Source organism: Scylla paramamosain, chromosome 17, assembly GCF_035594125.1.
Source record: "Scylla paramamosain isolate STU-SP2022 chromosome 17, ASM3559412v1, whole genome shotgun sequence".
Classification (NCBI taxonomy): Eukaryota; Metazoa; Arthropoda; class Malacostraca; order Decapoda; family Portunidae; genus Scylla; species Scylla paramamosain.
In genome coordinates this window covers 2,279,646-2,300,564 of record NC_087167.1, presented here as the reverse complement: position 1 = coordinate 2,300,564, position 20,919 = coordinate 2,279,646, and the positions used below count along the sequence as shown (strand labels likewise).

General features: G+C 40.4%; 1 protein-coding gene across 2 annotated transcripts in view; it reads left to right on the top strand.

Moving 5' to 3' along the window:
• The window catches only part of LOC135108311 (extracellular serine/threonine protein CG31145-like), a 193,367-nt gene extending 174,551 nt beyond the window's left edge, over nt 1–18,816 (top strand). For both annotated transcript variants that reach the window (XM_064019143.1, XM_064019141.1), the window contains exons 5-10: nt 10,377–10,469; nt 13,140–13,283; nt 14,344–14,504; nt 14,722–14,855; nt 15,183–15,322; nt 15,832–18,816. In XM_064019143.1, the coding sequence (XP_063875213.1) occupies nt 10,377–10,469; nt 13,140–13,283; nt 14,344–14,504; nt 14,722–14,855; nt 15,183–15,322; nt 15,832–16,024 (865 nt within the window). In that variant the 3' untranslated portion in view covers nt 16,025–18,816. The remainder of the gene's footprint in view (nt 1–10,376; nt 10,470–13,139; nt 13,284–14,343; nt 14,505–14,721; nt 14,856–15,182; nt 15,323–15,831) is intronic.
• The last annotated feature ends 2,103 nt before the right edge of the window (nt 18,817–20,919 follow it).

The window sequence follows — 20,919 nt, the reverse complement described above, 5'->3', positions numbered from 1 at the left end:
GTCTTAGCGTTTCCCCTCAATGGTAAGCCGTCAGGTCTTACAAGGATAGCATCAAATCAAGGGATTTAAGATCGAGGGCGGACACATAACCTTGTGAAAATTAATTAAACAGGTTACTTGGCTTCTGACCGCGACTGTTCGTCCCCCGACATCCTATTCTGAGAAATCTGCCGATCAAAACAGAGTAACTATAACACAAACTTCCGATTTGATTGCGAAATATGCTTATATTTATTTGTAGAAAAGAAAATGGATCAGTATGATGCAGCATTTCATGACTGAAATAGGTGAAAATCTTGAGAAAAATCACGTGACGGGGTAGGAGGAGGAACAGAAGAGTGTGTATTGCATCTGTAAAGGAAGTTATAAGATTATAATGAGCTAAAGTAGAGTAGGTGTACAGTGTGAGTGGTGTGTGTGTGTGTGTGTGTGTGTGTGTGTGTGTGTGTGTGTGTGTGTGTGTGTGTGTGTGTGTGTGTGTGTGTGTGTGTGTGTGTGTGTGTGTGTGTGTGTGTGTGTGTGGTGTTGTCGTTGCATCAGGACATCCGCTAATGCAACAAAGTCAATAAACGATGAAGAAGACAGAAATAGAACAGCCTATTAAGCCTGTTAAGCTTTTTGTTCCCCAGCAGTAAATAATAACAAAATGCTCCCAACATTATTATGCTATTCTTGATTGCCTGTCACGAGTTACTGGGGTTTATGTTTGTTGTGTTAAATATGCATTCAAATCAACATGTATATAATTATGCATATCCTTTTCATTCCATGGAAGTCAGTATGTGTCGCTCATTCATTTCGTCATTACACTGTTTAAACTATTCGACAGTTAATGAATAATCAAATAAATTTATAAGTAAGTAGGAAACACAACAATAATAATCATATATGTAATTGATATCGTACGTTATCTATGTACTGTGTGTGTGTGTGTGTGTGTGTGTGTGTGTGTGTGTGTGTGTGTGTGTGTGTGTGTGTGTTTTATCAATATACGAGTATGTCTATCAAACTTCCCTAAACTCTGATATCCTCAAATAGTTAGGTATATTTTATAACGGAAATACCACGGGTAGGCCTGGTAGCTTCTTGCATCATCTCTTATCTTCGTATATTCTTATGCTCTTAAAAAAGACATTAAACTGACAATGCTTTTTTACTACAGTTTCGGCAATAACAATCTAACTACATCAATGAGATCCCCACGACAAACTGGCTCTCTTTTGAAGCCCACACCCTGGCAAAGGAAGTGTGAAGTCATAACGAAGGCAGTACATAATGAGACTTCCTCCCACGGCCTTAATCCCTCTTTTTCCCTCCTCTTCACGGCTTGTGGAAAGATAACAATATAAAAGGAGTAAAGGCAATCCTTGGAGGCGCGCCAAGGTTTCCACTGGCAACGGTGTTCTTCCGGCGGCAAGCGTTGACTGGCAGGTTGATTTGCCGCGATTTTTCCCTCACTCCTTCGCATCATAAATTCCTCGAAGTATTAAAAGTTACATGAGATTTTTGAGAGTAAGTGTGCTTTGGTGTGCTGGAGTTATACTACTAGTCATGCTCTTATTACTAGTAGTTATGCTCTCTTTCCTCTTACACGTCTACATTGTTTTTTTTTTTCTCTCTCTCTCTTTAGGTTAGGTTAGGTTAGGTTAGGTCAGGTATATGTTAGGTTAGGTTAGGTATAGGTTAGGTTAGGTTAGGTATAGGTTAGGTTAGGTTAGGTTAGGTATAGGTTAGGTTAGGTTAGGCATAGGTCAGGTATAGGTTAGGTTAGGTTAGGTATAGGTTAGGTTAGGTATACCACTACAACGTCATTTCCCATCAGTAAAATACCATGATAACGGTTTTATTCCATTGAGTTATACCACTACAACTCTATCCTAAATGTTACATCACTACAGCGTTACTCCTCCCTCATGTTATACCAATGTTAAGTTATTTCCACTACAGGTTATACCACTACAGAGTTAAGTATATTCTTCGAGTCATGTCACTAGAGCCTTATCCTCATTGATTTATACCATTAAAAAGTCCCTTCCTGTTGAGACATACCGTTACAGCGCTATTTATTTGATTTATCTATTTGTTTTCTTGAGTCATACCACTACAACGATATTTTCAGAGATATACACCGCTACAGCCTTATTTTTTTTTTTCAATTATTTATACCACAACACCGATATTTCTCCAATGAATTAAACCACTAACGCCAGATCGTTCCTTGAATTATTACCTCTCCATTCTCACACTTGGCAGAAGAACAAGCTTTTTTATGCGTGGATGAGGCTGGCTGAGAAGAAAAAAATTAAATCCCCTTAGTTATTGCTCCAAAAAACCGTAAAATAAGGAAAAGATTACCATCCACCATTCCTTTCAGCGCTTAAGAACACGCAACATTCTTTCCTCTCACCTGGAAGACCAAGTTACTGGGTGTTGCCGTTTCCCTCATCCTGACAATATTAATGGTGTGTTAAGAAAACAATTACGTCCACCAGAGTGAGCGCCGACTCCCCGTAGCCTTTAGCCAAGTTGGATCATTCATCACGGGACTCCTAACGAATGTCTGAGGCCTTCTTTTCCTCCCCACGTCTTTTATTGAGTATGTTTACCCTCAGAGATACACCCCTCCTCTTAGAAGATAAAAAGCAGCGAAGAGAAGACGTAAAAGAGCGTTAAGAGTTGGTCAGTAAGAAATAGAAGGTCAACAGAGCTAGATGTCAGAGCAGTTCATTTATTAATAGGAATCCACACCAGTACAGCCACTTAACGTCATAAATTAATGTCGTTCTGCAAATTTTTAAAATGTGAAATATCCAAATCACGTGGCTTAAAGAACAATCCTCATTAGAATCTAAGAGAGAGACGGACGCATCATCAGAAAGGTCTGGACAGTGTGAGCCGGGGAGCAGAAGAGCGAAGAGTCGTGTGGTTGAGATGAAAGAGCAACGTATTAGATTTTTTATTCATAGTGGTGATCAGTAGATGTCACAAAGAATGATACTACCCAAAATGTAATTAAAGCAGCCGTGGCCATGAGAACTAATTAAAATTAATTACTGCTGGGAGGAGCTTTTCGATTCTGATCTACACGTATTGTGGAACTAGATTAATTTTTTTTTTTTATTATTATAAAACTTCCAGTCTTTCATAAATCGCACAACCTCATTTCATGAAGACTGTGAGTCTTTTCTCCCCAAACGCCGATTTCCTCTCCGCTCCCCCCTTAAAAAGTAAATAAATAAATAAAATAAAATAAAATAAAATAAAATAAACACACACACACACACACACACACACACACACACATTATTAACATTATGATAAGAAAAAAAAATATGTACTGTCACGACTCCTGTGAGGCTGAATTCAGTTAGCTTAGTTTTATGAAACAAGTCTCTGAGCCAATGCCACCTTCTTTTCACCAATTCACCTTGGTAAGATGATACTGATAAACATAAATTCCATCTAGTGTCTTGATTAATGAAAAAACACTTAAACAAAACTTTAAAACCTGCAAACCTTGTGCATATTCTTTATTTCTTATGGAAGAAAAGACTCCTCGAATTTCAGACCCGGTGAAAATAGTCTCATCTAAAAAGGATCATTAAGAAAAATAAAAAGATAACGTAACCTCTTCATCAAAATAGTTTCTAATAAATTATTTCAGCGCGCTGCGATTATAAAACCACGAGACACGAACAAGTAGGACCGTTTTTTTCTTTATCTTGCTTCTGACAGAACATTATATTAGCTTCCTTCTCATTGTGGAGTGTACTAACAGTTTAAACTCGTGGAAATTATGATATTGATGTTTTGAAATAGTTATCACTAAGTACACACCTTTTACAACAGATTCAGCTGAAAACGAGTTGACAGAGACTACCGGAGTGTGAGTGAGCTGTTTCACATAATATATTACAACTCCTTAGATCCGCTTAGGATGTTCTAAAAGAAAACTTTCATTGTTCTTTACTACGAGGGTTCTCTGACTAATGCAATCATGAGAGAGAGAGAGAGAGAGAGAGAGAGAGAGAGAGAGAGAGAGAGAGAGAGAGAGAGAGAGAGAGAGAGAGAGAGAGAGAGAGAGAGAGAGAGAGAGAGAGAGAGAGAGAGAGAGAGAGAGAGAGAGAGAGAGAGAGAGAGAGAGAGAGAGAGAGAGAGTTAATAGGGATCTTTGGTAAGGGTAACGCCTCAGTAGGGATTAATGGAAGGGTTGCAAGGATGAGTGTTAGGTTTGTGAAGAGGTGAGTGAGATGGGGCGGGTCATAGAGGAGTTGGAGGGCTGAAAATGACGTTCAATAGGATTTTCAACAGTGAGAAGAGAGTTCACTGGGGTTAAAGACAAGGTCAGAAGGGATAGGTGAAGGGGTGAAGTTGAAGGACTGGGAAGGCAGTGTTAATTAAAGGGAAGGAGGTGTTGGTAAGGAAGATTTACAAGGAGAATAATAGTGAGGTTAAAGTGATGGATAAGGAGAATCCATGAAAGGTGTTAGTGGAGGTTGGAGACTTTGGCATGGAGAGGTGGGTTGCCGTGGCGGTGGGAAGGGAAGGGAATGGAGGAAAAGGTTCAATTTCACACTCATGCTACAATTTGGGTCATTTACACTGAAGAGAGTCGTCAACCGCCCCTCGATGGACACCCCGATTACTGCGGACCCCTACCTCTTTTTGCTTTGTTGGTGCCACTTGTTCATCCGACAGCAGGGGAGGGAGAGCTGGGGGAGGGTGCCTGGGCGTGGGTAGCGGGTGAGGGGCTGTTAGTCTGATGGGCGAGTGTGGGGCTTGTGTTCCATGTCAACAGTTGTGGCTAAAAGTGATGATGGCGGGAACACCTTTATGATGACGCCGCTACTATCCACCGCCACCACCACCACCGCCACCATCACTATCAGCCAGGGGATGACCGAGCCGCTTTCCTCCCATTCACTTCCATCCGGCATTTATTCAACTCGTCCCACAGTCACCCCCAAACCATATTTTCCTGCAGCGTGCAAACCTCGGCTGTTTTATCCAACTTGCAATTTTTTTTTCTTTTTTTTTATGATTTACGGTTTCCATTTATTCCTACTATTGCAGCGATCACTGCTAGTCTACTGTAGGAGAAAGTCTGTCTGCATTTATTGATCTAATATCTACAGTCTGTTTCTTCTTCAAGTTCACCGAGACAATTGACGTGGCGATCTAATTCACTGTTTACATAATTTATATTTCCTCGTTAAACATCCGTCATTTAGTATTTTCTAATGAAAAGAGTAACTTTCTCAGTATTGTCTTCTTCACAAACATTTTTCATATTATGTGCTTCAGGACACTCAAGCAAAACATCTTGACACCCTACGGATTAAAAGTTACAGCCAATACTGAATGACGACTTGACTGGAACAAGGAACAATGTACGAGTATATAACGCAAATAATTAGATATTCATAATTACTTTACTAAAATTAGTAACGTGACTTAAAACATCGAGCATCGAAATGAGTATTTTTAGCGTTGCAGAAATATGTTGAAAACAACAAATTAACAGTCACAGTTTTCGCTTCGGAGGAAAATTATCGTTATTCAGATCCGAAAACAGTTATACTTACTGGTGAATAAAAATATGATATCCATGCAAATCCATCCATATTCGTGCACAATATATACGTGTATAAGGGAGTTTTAGCATCCAATTTGTTTTATTCCGTGTGGTTGAAATTTGTATGTAAAATTAGCAACGAAATCTTGATTCACAAAGTTGTGAACGGAATACCTTTCTCACCGATATCACGTATAACCGACATCTTTGCGGGACTGGCACCTCAGCGTAACGAGGTGCAGAGCACGCAAAGAAATCAGGGACAATTAAATCACTGAACCTCACCGTCAGTAAGTGTTGCGAGATCAGTCGGATTAAGAAAAGAGGATGCAGGGATCTTTTCGTCGGCAACTGTACGTACCAGGAAATGTTATCTAGTCAAGTCTTTGTAGTCCTGCAGCATTTACAACGACTCCTGTTGAAATAACGTCACCATGCACAACCTGCATCCCAGGTTGCAATCATGTGTTATTCGACTCTCTCTCTCTCTCTCTCTCTCTCTCTCTCTCTCTCTCTCTCTCTCTCTCTCTCTCTCTCTCTCTCATATATATATATATATATATATATATATATATATATATATATATATATATATATATATATATATATATATATATATATATATATATAAGCAGGACTGATAGTTGAATAACACAGGTGAGTAAAGCTTGGGTTGCAACTTTTGCATGGTGACGTTATTTCACAAACAGATTCTTTCCTTAACTGACCGAAATTAAGAGTACGTCGGGAGTGATGATGGCCGGGACCAAGCGTGCGGTGATTGTTACTTAACCTCGCACGTGGCGGAGAAAACCCACAGGCTGACGCAGCTAATAGTCAACACCAGGGTAGTTTCAACTTCACCACGCGCCTCTCTTCTGCGGTCACGCATTTTAGCAGCGCAGATTGATCCCCACCCCGTGCTGACCTGACCCTTTCAAGAGAGTGGCGAGGTTCACGCTTCAACACCCCAAGGGAGACAAAGACGTGTAGTAAGATAAAGCAGTGTGGGTGATACGCAACACTCGCTGTCGCAGAATGTTCCACACTTTCTTGCATTTTGGGTATTTGGGGCAGTACAAACATGAATAACAATACAAAAGATCACTTAAAGTAACAAATAGCTACAGAGTTTTAGATGCTTTATAAGCTATTTCATTACACAACTCTGATGTAACTATTAGTAAAAGAGATAGGACAGTACAGTGCAAGAGCTATCCCCACTCATCCAGTTCCATAGAGGAGGAAAAGCGTCACCCAACACGCTTACTGATCAAAACACAAAACAAAACCATTTGGAGACAAAACAAGACCCAGGAAAGGAGATAAAAAATAATGAAATTCCACCCAATACTCGCAGTCAACATGAATGCAAAGTGAAAAAAAAAAGGGAAAAATACAAAACAAAATATGTTGGACGTGTGAATTAAAAAAAAAAAAACACAATCACTTGAAAAAACAAAATTCCGGTGGTGAATCTATAAAGACGAACTGGCTGGAGAAGAGAAACAGTGCAAAATTAAAGTTGAATGTGACACAGAGCGTGTGCCACAGGAACGTGTCTAAACTGTTGTCAATTTGTATTTCAATTTTCGGGTGGGATTATCAACGCAGGGCACCACCACCACCACCACCACCACCACCACCAGCAACAATCGAGCACTATCCGAGCCAGCACCGCGGATAAATTCGTGTAAAGTGGAGGTCGGGTTTTCCTCAGTTTGTGTGGCGCGGAGGCGGCCTCATGACCTCACACCGCCGCCTTACACCACCACTTGTTTGGAATTCACACGAGTCTTTCTTTTACTCTGAAAAAGAATTGACAAAACAAATGCAAAGTTACATTTATTTTTGGAGAATATGTTATATATATGGTACCTTTGTTGTATGCCGGGCATATAATGTCTGAAAAATTCACAAGTCTTTAAGTAAAAAAAAATAATGTGCTTATAATTCGGGTTTATACAGTAAATGTAATTGGAATTCTCAGGTATTTTATAAGTTAAACATAATATATATAAATGAAATACCGCAAGCACAGATACTGCTGCTATAAGCATCTTTGCAAACTTCTATTAACATAGCAACTAAACGCGGGCGACAAGATGCGTCTGGTATCAGCCTCGTTGGGCGCTGATGCCGCAGTCATAACCTGTAGTGGGGCGGCGCTTGGCACTTGCAGTTTTAGTGTTTTAGTGTAGTGGTTTTACCTAAAAAAAAGTTTTCACACTGTCGGAATTTGCTTCGGTGGTCTAATACAATTGCTGGGGGTCACGTAGCAGCGGCAGGGGCGTGGTGACCGAAGGTGGCACCAATTATTTTCATTAAATTAGCGGTTGATTTTGACTTGTTATTTCCGCCAAGAAAAAAGTGTGGTGCAGAGTTGCCTTTTTCAGTATGCCCAGGCTACTGATTGTGTGGCGCTCACCGAGGAGCTTTATTCCACTGCTGCGACAGTATTCCAGGAGCGTGGCCAAGTTGTGGTGGGCGGGGACGGTGTTGTTGAGCCGCGGTGGAAAATGTTTGAAGATAAAAATCCTGTTACGTTTTCCTCCAGTGAGGTAAGGTAAACTCAGTGTCCCTTGTGATAATAGTGGGGAAGATGGAGGAGGATTTGGGGAAGGGAAAGAAAGACAAACACCACCAACACCTAAACAACTGTCACTTCTGTTTCTAAGGATAATTAAGGGATCGCAAAAGTTACGAGAGGTCAGCGTGATTCATCAGAAATATATAAGATGCCTTCATTTTACTGTCATAACCGAACATGCTGCAGATGTCAACTTGTCACTCGTACTTGTTTTCTGGTTCGTTCACGATATATTCCATACATCTAACAGAGACACGTTCATATTCTAAAATACTGCTAACATAATTTGGCTAGTAACCTGACGACACTTTCTATTGATTTGGCTAGTAATCTGACGACACTTTCTATCCTCGTTACTTAATTGACATAATTATAATGACATTACATAGTTAAATCTCTTGCCTTCCCTCGAACTTCCCTCTACTTAGCACTAACTTGGACTAAAGTTTCTACCAATATGCACCTTAACGAGCCAGAGCTGGTGAGCGGGAAGGACACCCACATGACTGGCAAGGAATGGTGCCACGTCACGACAGACAGTGAACGTGACACAGCGTGGTTGCCTGTCAGCTGCGTCCATCTCTTACCTGCTGCTCGCTAATAATGAAGCACAATAACACGTGTGAGATGAGCCGGCAGAAGAGACAGATGATCACATATACGACGCATAATAATCTCCTGGGGGCTAAGACAAGGGATCGCTTGAGACACACGCCTTCATGAATAAAATCAACCCTTCCAGTAAAGTCAGAGTTATGGCAATTGCTTTCACTTGTTCGCTGAATATAAATGTACCTCATCAAAATATTTGGCAGCACAATTAAGATGGCTGAAATAAGACGAGAGAGAGTCGCATGAGTAACGACAGAGCACAGCGCAACAAACCCCGCATGTGGCTCCTAAATCTCGATGCAAATTCTGTTGTGTTTGTACTCAGTTGCTGGGAAAATGGATGTGGGGTCGGTGATAAAGTGTAAAAGATTCACTAGTTATACGACAGACTTACTACTGGCTATACCTTGAACCCTCCTGCCACACCTTATTGTTCCGAGTGAGAGGTGCTGGAACAGGGGAGGGCTTTCTGAGGTGGCAGCATGAGTGGAGGGGCGCTATAGATATTGTTGAGGCGCTTGGCTGTGTTGCATTGTCTCCGGTGTGGCTTACTGGTGAATGCCACCTAAACGTGCTGCTGTAATGAGCGTACCGCAGTGGAAATGGCGTTGGCAGCGTTATGAGAAGCTTAGTCTTGTGCGGGAAAAATAAATGATGGCGAGTGGAACGTTAAGTGGCGAACATGACGAAGGAATGCAAATGCAGAGCACCATCACCACCACCACCACCACCACCACAACCACCACCACTACTACTATTACCAAGGTCATTGAGCGTCCAATAATATGATGCAATGCTGAAAATACTGCAGGAAAAATTTGGAAAAGACTGCAGTGTTAATTTTTTCAGTAAAAAAATCCTTAGTACCTATTTCTTGTTATTTTTTTCCCCCAGGATTAGTTTTCTTCAATTTCCAAAACACGGTATCATTTCCATACCTCTTACTTTGGTATGACGGGCAAACGATCGGCAATAGATTCTAAACATCATATACAATGAAGAAAAAACACAACATGGTGAATAAACGGACTAGTTCTGTAAAAAAATAAGCTCACTAACCATTTCCTGGAGACGATTGTAGTATCTGGTGATGCCAAGGTTCACGCTCACTGTAAAAAGAAGGAAAGTCATTAAGTATCTCAGAGAAGCTGTATTAGAAATTTTCCTATACTTGTATCAATTATTTGAATGTGTGTGTGTGTGTGTGTGTGTGTGTGTGTGTGTGTGTGTGTGTGTGTGTGTGTGTGTGTGTGTGTGTGTGTGTGTGTGTGTGTGTGTGTGTGTGTGTGTGTGTGTGTGTGTGTGTGTGTGTGTGTGTGTGTGTGTGTGTGTGTGTGTAAGACTACTGAAAATTTAAAAATAAAAAAATAGTTCTGCAAATAGCTGTTTCCTATTGAGTATATAGAAAAGAAAAGGTTCCAATCAGATTACTTCTCCATAAATTAACACCATTCTCACTTCTCCCAGTCACAAAGAACAAGACAACCATTGCTGCTATCTCTAAACCAATAATGTAGTAAGGGAATGTCTGTCCATCCACCCCTGAAGCAGAGAGGTGTCCGAGGCCTGACCCTGAACCTTCCTCCCTTCCTCCCTCAGGCACCCTCGAGAGCAGCAGACCCTCAAGAACCAATTCTACTTCACTGACTTCGAGCGACACAACGCCGAGATTGCCGCCTTCCACCTCGACAGGTTAGTTTTGTTCCTGCAGCTGTCTCCGTGTGTGTGTGTGAGAGAGAGAGAGAGAGAGAGAGAGAGAGAGAGAGAGAGAGAGAGAGAGAGAGAGAGAGAGAGAGAGAGAGAGAGAGAGAGAGAGAGAGAGAGAGAGAGAATTTGCGACGACAAAAAATCATTATTGCAACCACGTACTAAGAAAAATGGTTAGTGTTTTTTCATGCGCAATATAATAATACCTGTGAGAGTTTCTGACAATCGATTGGCCAGCTTTGGTAGTGATGTGAAAGAGTTGTTCTTCCAGCGGTGCAGGATGTGGCATGATTAGTGGGCTCACCATGTTACAGGTAAGAGTATACACAATTGTACTGGTGATAATGAGACACTGTTAAGTAGCAATAAATATTAATAAGAGAGGAACCAGTGAAGCCAACAAAAGAAATATCAGACACTGGACACCCACGGGTACAAGGAAAGACATTTTCAGGCTAATCACGCGTGTATCTGATCACTCTCGTAAAAAAAATAAAGTATCTGTGAGACGATTCTTGGCCAGATTCTCACCAGAGAGCGAGAGTGCGAGTGGCAGCGTTTTATACTGGTTCCTCCCCTTTTATAATAGCTGGGTGAATAGGGCGAAATATCGGCAACTTAAGCGGAGTGGGATATTGGCAGGGTGAATGGAACATAAAGGCAATGGTGTGGTATTTTCTAAGGGCGCGCCCCTCGGTAGTCCGTGGCCGCACGTGGAGGGTGATACCAACTTAGTTCCTTGATAGTGTTTATTAATGCAGAGTAAAAAAAAAAAAAGTTGTGTACCCAAACAGTTAAGTCTTTGTTCTCTAGTTAGGCGTGGAGGACTTGCCCAGCGTCCTTCCCTGGTCTTTTTTTTTTTTTCTGAACGAGCACTGCAATGTCAAGAAACAAAGTATCTGTGCAGTAAAGAAAAATATTGTGAGGCTCTCGTCCAGCTCAATGTGATGTTGCGAGAGAGAGAGAGAGAGAGAGAGAGAGAGAGAGAGAGAGAGAGAGAGAGAGAGAGAGAGAGAGAGAGAGAGAGAGAGAGAGAAAGCAGTGTTATCGGAGACGCTTTGTGGGAATTACAAGGTACTTCCATAGTCTAGACGTAAACATTGACATTTCAGCTTTTCTTTCTTTCGCATCTTTTGAGCGATATCCTCGGAACTAAACATTTGCCTGGTTTTTTTTCACTCGAAGAAATATCATCCAGTCTGGCAACTGTTAAATAATACTTAGCTCTCTCTCTCTCTCTCTCTCTCTCTCTCTCTCTCTCTCTCTCTCTCTCTCTCTCTCTCTCTCTCTCTCTCTCTCTCTCTCTCTCTCTCTCTCTCTCTCTCTCTCTCTCTCTCTCTCTCTCTCTCTCTCTCTCTCTCTCTCTCTTTCTCTCTCTCTGCGAGTACATTTACAGTGAGGTCATTCTTGATTTTTCATTCTTATTCTTTTTCTTTCCTTTTTTTCCTTTTTGCGAAGGTCAAGTTAAAAAGATTTTTCAGCAACTCTATTCGCTCGACCAGCTCACACGAAGCCGCTTTCATGTTTTAGGTTACATGTACTCATGAGATCTTCCCAGGCTTGTTATTCTCCTCATCATGATTATAACTCCAATTTTATGTAAAAAAGAAAAAGAAAAAAAACACATCGATATCCATCCTTATATTCTCCTTGTTACAGTCATGATCAATAGTCGGGCAAACTTTTGCTCCCACCTCCACTGTGTTTAGTGTTCTCCCTCGCTCTTAAATCCATTGATCTGCTAAAATCTATAATTGTTATTTTTTATTAGGGAGATTGTCAGCACATGAAAGGAATTAAGTGTGAGAGAAAACACATAAAAACACATTAAAAAGTTGAAATAACATGATTGCAAAATTTATGCAAATTAATAGAACATAAATACATGTTAAATACCAAAAAGACCTATTCTGTATTTAAGGAGACAGCAGACAGTGTTACTTATTCTTGGAGATTTAGATTTTATTAGTAATGATTCTAGTACTCTGAGATCAGAAGTACTATCCGTTGTTTCGAAGCGTTTAGTGTTCAGTGAATACCACAAACTTCAGAGTGATCTCTTACAGATGAATGAGGAGGAGTGTGACACCTACGCCCTGACTTACACTTATGGTCATTCACACGAACTTACAGAGATATTTGAAAGCAAGAAAGAACCCACACTAGTGATAGGAATGATTACCTATGCAAGTAAACGTAGTCTTATGAAGAGTGGACAAAGTTTTGTTTATGCTCTCATGACCAAATGATCCTGTGATGGAAACAGCAAAGAACGACGCGAGTTAACCCGAGTCAATCAAGCAGTCAGTCTGTCAGTCAGTCAGAGAGTGCAAGGGTCAACCTACCATCAACTTCGCGACAATACAGTTTAAATATATTTCACATGTCCGTAGTAGTAACATTAGATGCATGCTGATTTAACATTCGCCTGTTCAATAATTGCTACAGTTTCAGTTTATTTAAGATTATTTCACATCTTTCATGCAGTAAAGGCAAACGCACATCGAGAAAAAGTAAAATTGCAAATCTTCCACGAAGGTGTTTCATGTTCAGCTTTCACGGAAATCTATTCAGAAAACAGAGATCACCATTCTATTCACTGAATGTAATGTCTTTAAAATAATTAATCTCTACTTTTATTTCCCCGCCGTGCAGGTTGCTTGGGTTCCGCCGCGCCGTGCCCACTATGGGTCGCACCGTCAACATCACAAGAGAACTGTATATGCTAGCCAAGGGCGACCTGCTCAAGACCTTCTTCTTCTCGCCGGAGAAGAACCATTGTTTCCATGGCAAGTGCAGGTAAGCGTTGTGTGGCTGAGGCTGTGCGTCAAAACAAACACTTTTCCTCATTCACACACACACACACACACACACACATATATATATATATATATATATATATATATATATATATATATATATATATATATATATATATATATATATATATATATATATATATATATATATATATATATATATATATATATATATGGTGAAAAAAATACTTTTTTCATATAAGAAGAAATAAAATGTGGGATTACATTCTTACGTCTTCTTTGACAATAAAAATGAATGATTATTATTTTTACATAATGCGATCCATTCTCCCTGTGTGTAGGTTTCCAGTATTCCACTCTATTCAAATAATTTCATCTCCTATAAGGACGAGGTATTTCACAAAATTACTTGCTAAGAGTAACTTGTGTGATTAACTTAGGGAACAGAAATGTGATTTTACAGGATGCCTAAGTGAAAAAAAAAAAAAAAAATGTAATACGTATCACACAAGCCTTGCCTTGTGGCAGTCTGTTACGTCACAGCGCCAGCCCACACCACAGACTTAGAGAAAATTCTTCACGTTGATTTTAATACGAAACAAGACGAAATACCACCTCGGCACAAAAATCTACTCAGCAATACTTAAATAAACCAATGCATCTCTTTAAAAATGCGTCATAAAACCAATCTTGCAGGCGCGTTACAAAGTTGTTGTTTTTTCTCTATCTTCTCCTGAAATGAACAAATAAATAATAGTAGAGTTAATTTCCTTTTTCGTGGTATGTACTGGTGACACCATGTCCCACTACAAGGCTGAGACCTAACTAAATAAACCTCAATTCGTGACGGGTATAGTCACATGACTTTAACAAATTCTTTACCAGCATTTTTCTGAGAGTTGGCCTAAACGTTGCAGCATTACGTAACAAACATCACGACACAATGTGCATTTTACTACCTACTAAATTGAAAAAAAATAAAAAGTGATGATTTGGTGTTAATTTATCTTTTTTTTTTTTTTTTTTTTTCGTCTGTCTATCTAATAAATAACAACCCTAAAAATTACTCTCTCCTCTAGCTACTTCTGCGATACTGCCCACGCTATCTGCGGCAGCCCCGACATGTTGGAGGGCTCCTTTGCAGTATTCCTGCCTGGAGACACTGAGGTGCCGAGGGTACGATGGCGTCACCCGTGGAGGCGGAGCTACAGCAGGCGACGCAAGGCACAGTGGGAGGAAGGTACGGCCTCCCCAATGACCTCAAACCAGTGTTTATTGTAGTATGAAATTGTGATATTCCTGTTAATCTTGACTTCCAAAATTTACAACAATATAAATCAAACCTTTCCTAGAAACTTAAGTGGGTCATATATGAACACAGTCACTAACTTTTTTTTCTCTCGTTTATTTATTTATTTATTTTTTTTACGTTCTTGTTCCACGTTGTTATCTGGCAGATAACGAGTACTGCAAGTCTGTGAAGGAGACGCACCCATACAGTGAAGGCCGCCGCCTGCTGGACATCGTGGACATGTCTATACTGGACTTCCTGATGGGCAACATGGACCGTCATCACTACGAAACCATCAAAGTAAATACTATTAATGTTTCTATCCATAATTTACAAACAGAAACATGAAACTCACGCCTTTCCTTGTGCATAAATTTTGTTTTCAGTTAACCGTATATATGATATGTTAACATTCTCAACATAGTTTTTTTTTTGCTAGTATACACTTTTTACATCAACGTCAGTATGTATACCAAAATAATAAAACCATAATATACTAAGTAAGCAGTGAACCACCCACAGATTTTTCTCACAATATGTGCGATTTCGCTGCTTTTTTCTCTTTTTTTTTTTCTGAAAAATTATGATGTTCCTTTATGTAGCCATCATTGCATTTCTTTCTGTCAGATGTTTGGAAACAACTCCGCACCGCTACATCTGGACCACGGACGGGGCTTCGGCAAGGCTTTCCACGACGAGGTGTCCATTCTGGCGCCGCTGTACCAATGCTGCGTCCTCCGGCACTCCACTCTCGCCTCCCTCCTCAGGTGCAGTCCCACATAAAGGTTTACTAGAGCTATAATTGAATTTGCATTATTTACGGTATGAGCACACCGTGAAGTTAGGGACTCCTACCTCGACTGTAAGATTACGCAACACACGTCAGCACACTGAACATATTCAATGGTACTGATTTCCAACTAATGAAACCTTTATTCAAGTCCATTTCTGCGGTGGCTTCGTGCTACAAAATAATGTCGTTCCTTGCTATTGTTTGCATCCAAATCAGCATGTTCCTAAAGTTTTTTTCTTTTAATTACAATATCATTTTACTTGCCAATTTTACTTGCGTGCGTATCCCGAAACATCATCCAATCAATTCGTAATCTCAGATGAATAAAAGACTTACAGCAATTTCTAAGTTATAAAAAAATAAATAAAATAAAATAATAATAATTTACTTTTAATTACACTCTACAAGGTCCTTTGGTAAACCGACAGATTATGATATTAAGTATATACCATAACATTAACTAGCTTGGTCTCTCCACTGCAGGTTCCACACGGGGCCCGAGCGATTGAGCTCCGCCATGCTGACTTCAATGGCCTCCGACCCTCTCCAGCCCGTGCTGTGGCCGCCCCACCTCGCCGCCCTGGACCGCCGCCTTAACATCGTCCTGCAGGTGACGCGGAGGTGCCTCGAGGGTGCCGAGGATCCCTACCGCGTCATAATAGAAGACTTTCATTGAATGCGATACACTGACAAACACTCGCGAACTTGGATAATAATAATGAAAAAAATCTGCTAAGTCTGCTTCTGCTTTCTATAAAATCCGTATCACAGTGTAGTCTATGTACCTCACGAAGATCAAGCGCACGATGCGGATAAGGCAGACGTGATTTCAATTATTCGAATCTGAATGAGACTGAGTAAATCGATGAGACAGCGAGTGGGCAGAACACATCGCACCCATGTGAACGCAATTTGTCCGCAGGTCAACGTGTGATACTACGATGTAAATCTTGATGCTGAGGATTCTTTAACCGTACAAAATTCTTAGATTGCTTGTTAAAGAAGAAAAAAACTATGTGAACTGGAAAGCATGAAATCCAAACATATGAGTGCCGCTTCATGTCATACACACCGTAATCATGACAGTCAAGGGCCAGGACGTGGAGTGGACTAACTCCGTGATGATGCGTAATGGAAGAAAATATACTAATGGAAAAAGAACCGTTACATCCAACCACTGGACTGATTCTTGGGACTGTATTCACTAGTGTGCTGACAACAGATAAGTGAGCAAATAAATAAATAAACAAAATAATAAAATGAATAGAATACCATAAAAGTGTAAACATACACACGTGTGTGTGTGTGTGTGTGTGTGTGTGTGTGTGTGTGTGTGTGTGTGTGTGTGTGTGTGTGTGTGTGTGTGTGTGTGTGTGTGTGTGTGTGTGTGTGTGATGTGCGCGTGTGTAATGGTAAAAAAAATAAAGGAGTCCGCCTAATAAGGAAAGTGTTAACTATTATGGTGAATGGCGCGGCGACACTCAGAATCCGAATGAAGATATTTAGTTTCAAAATTGCTGCTTCAGTAAATGTGCTGATATTTGAACTAATGCCTCCCTGCCCTCTCCCCTACACAGAATCGTAAACGAATGCTTATCAAGTAAGATCTTAAGGAATAAAATTTTGTTGGTTATTAATCTTGGCGAGGATTCTAAGCAGTGTGTTCTCTATCTTAAAGTAATAAAGAAATATTATTTAAAATATTTCCCTCTGAACCAAGATGAAATTAACTTATTTGGGAATTCATTTGTCAAGTATTGCAATTGTTAGATTCTCGTTGCCTTCAAAGAAATTATGATGAAGGGTTCAAGGGATATCAGTCACAAAATGGAAGACAGCGCCAGACTCTCTTCGCTGCTTACAGTACCCATCAAGCTAGTCACTCTTTGGGCTTGTTGCGGGAACACATAAAAGACAAGTAGTGTTTTGCTGACGTTACTCGTGTATGGCAGACGGAGAAAACTTGAAAGTACTGACATCAGTGACTGTTATGCAAATTTTGGATTCAGAGAATATATAACAATGTAAATTATGCATCCTTAATGGCATCGCTGAAACAAAACTACACCAATGATTAGTTCTTGTAAAAGATGAACCTTAACACCGATAATTAAGTGCATCATGAAAATAAGAGAAATGCAGATCGAAAAATACATACATGCCGTTGAATGATGGATGACCCAACTGTGCATGATGAACTTTTTTTTTTTTTTAAGTATCACGTCCACAGGCCATTGTCTCTGGATAGTCTTCTGGCAAATTTACAAGTTGGAGAGATGCCTCTACAGGGTCCCATTACCCAATAGTAATCTCAATGTAAATAATGACATACCAGCTAAAAATACAATTGTTTAGGAAAGCAAGAAAATTATGGTAATTCTGAATTAGAGATTTGTATTAGAGAAAAAAATGCCTTCATATTATTTGGTTAATGAGATGTCACCCATATTTGTGTGTTAGGAGGCACAGTGTGGGCGCTTCGTGAGGCTTTGTGTCGGGAATGCAGGGAACTGGAGCTTTGCCTGGTTGTATTTCTTGGAAAGATGTGTGTAAATATTGTGGATCCTGTATCTCAACACTGATCAATACCGTGCTCTACACACACACACACACACACACACACACACACACACACACACACACACACACACACACACACACACACACACACAGACACACACACCTTATTTTTGGAAAACGTTCGAGACATTTGTTTACTTACGCTTTTATTTGGTGTATTTAATATGTGTGTGTTCATCCTCAATACAGGCTGTGCATTTTTTGTATACACTGTGACCCTTTCTTGTAAAGTAAGAAAGTCAAAGCAACAATGTGTAACTTATAAAGCTTAAAAAAAAAGCTACGCCGCGCACACGTGTCAGTGATGAATGGACAGAGTGCGGCACGACAGGTCGGCAATGACATGACGCCCGCTGGCTGACGCGAGACACAGGCTTTCAATGTGCAGTACATGTTGGAAGTGCGGCGACGTATGACATTCTTCAGATACACTTCCTTTATTGCCTCCATTATCGCATACAGAGGACGTCCATTGAGGAGCAGCGGGTTGAGCCAAGCCAGGTACGAGGAGGACAGGCTGCCGCTGCTTGTACTGAGGTGGCGGCGCGCCCCAGGGCGGTGAGGAAAGCGGCTCCTTGGTGGCGTCTTGGCTATCTCGAGTGTTTAAAGTCGACATTCATCTGTGTTTTAGTGGCTTTTGGCGGCCTCTAGAGCAGCAACGCGGGTTCGAGGGCCCCTTCCCTCAGCGCCCACCTAACCTCCACCTGTGTCAGTCTTCCACGAGGCAAGGGTGCCACGGTGCTGCCCTACCGCGGCGCACACACACGCGCGCCGCCACCATCCTGTAGCTCTCTCCCACTACTATTCGGTGTTTGTATATAAATGGCCACATTAAAATATTCAGGTGAAATTTGTATGATGTTTACTTGAATTTATGAAGGCATATTACACGAGCTTTTTAATTACCTTTCCTGCTATATGAAACAAATTATTTTTCATTATATGCTCAATGATAATAAATTGCCAGTCCACGCTATAACGGAGGAATATTTATGGCGAGGTCTGAATATTTATCAACCTGAATGGAAAATACTAAGGATCTGAACAACAGAACCCGAACCAAAGGGAAGCCAATGCAACTCCTCGCCACTCATTTACCACCCTTCTTGGAAAACTGTGTGTGTGTGTGTGTGTGTGTGTGTGTGTGTGTGTGTGTGTGTGTGTGTGTGTGTGTGTGTGTGTGTGTGTGTGTGTGTGTGTGTGTGTGTGTGTGTGTGTGAGAGAGAGAGAGAGAGAGAGAGAGAGAGAGAGAGAGAGAGAGAGAGAGAGAGAGAGAGAGAGAGAGAGAGAGAGAGAGAGAGAGAGAGAGAGCAGGAGAGGGAGCAGAATACAAGGTTGAAATTCATCACCGTGTGTATGATTGATACAGTATGCATCGCAAACTTCACAACAACACGGCATGCTCTTCTAACAAGGAGGATAAGAATACCACTTGACCTCACCCCTTGTCGTTATATGAAGCCACATGAAGCACTGTTGTCGCGTTTTCTCAGTTTCTCGTAACATCTTCAGCCATATTATTTCCTCAATATCATCTGGTAGATAATGTTTAAAAGTGGGCTTCTTCACATTCAGAAGAGCTCTACTTGTCAAAATTAATTCCAGGTTGTCTTCTTCCTTTCCGGCAAACTCTGAAAAGGTGAGTCAATTGAGAATTTTCCTTCGTCCTTACCCTTGCTGAGATAATTGCTCGTGCGTGTATATAACTAGCGTCTGTACAGAGACCAATGTAACTCTCTCTCTCTCTCTCTCTCTCTCTCTCTCTCTCTCTCTCTCTCTCTCTCTCTCTGTGTGTGTGTGTGTGTGTGTGTGTGTGTGTGTGTGTGTGTGTGTGTGTGTGTGTGTGTGTGTGTGTGTGTTTCTTTCCATGGATTCTTGAGGTGTCTTTCTAGTACCATCAATGAAAGAGCTGCAACAGTACGACCATTTACAACGACTTATGGACAGAAAAACGGCCGCGTAGTAAGTATAAACAGAATAATCAGCAAAAGAAACAAAAGCGTCATGTCTTTTGGGTAAAGGTATCACATACTATAATGTCTATTCCTAAACCTCTTGTCGTCCTATCCCTTACACTTAACAGGCCGTAATATACGTGTGTTGTAATTTTCAAGGATGCTTTCATGACTGTAGTGGTAAATAAACAAGGGTTGTACATCATTAATAGAGAAAAGATATTAAATCACAACCTTAAACGCGCCTGACAGATTTTTACTCTCAGCACTTTTTTTTTTTTTTAAAGTAAGAAGGGCACTGATCAAGGGCTACAAATACTTACAGAAGAAGACCCACTGAGGTGTTCCACTCCCTAAAGAAAAAGGTCCAAAAGGATCACCCAAAATAGGAAGAGAAGTGTCTTGAAACCCCACGTCTCTTCTAATGGAGAATCTGTTGACAACTGGAAGCAACTGACTGCAATTTATTGGAGCTCACGTCATTAACTGAGCATAATTAGCAGTGTTGGGGGTACAATAAATCATTTTAACAAGGCAAACGCAAATGTTATTAATTTGTACTATTGTGAGAGTCTTTCACATTGAGATTCTTGCTTCCGAGAATGTGAGCTAAACTTATTGAAGGTCGAACGTAATTAGTAGTCTCTTGTGTGTCATTCTCTCTCTAAGAAACAGTAACACTATAATAATTCTAGAACATTTGTAAATTTATACCTGCTCATTATTATGTTCATACTTGTAATAAATTTTAGTAATTACTATACGATTATTCATTGTGAGAGGGAAGAAAAACAAGCACTGAAACACAAATATGAAAGATACACACATTTCTCTTAAATCAAGAATTCTGAAGTAATCTATCTTCCTTTCCTAACGTCAATCCAATTTTGTAAAACCAACTAAGATATTTTAAGCTACATGAGCCCTTTCACACACACACACACACACACACACACACACTGTCTCTATACAAACATTCAAGTCTAAAAAATATCTCTTCAACATAAAAAAAAAAAAAAACATAACGAATAGCAAT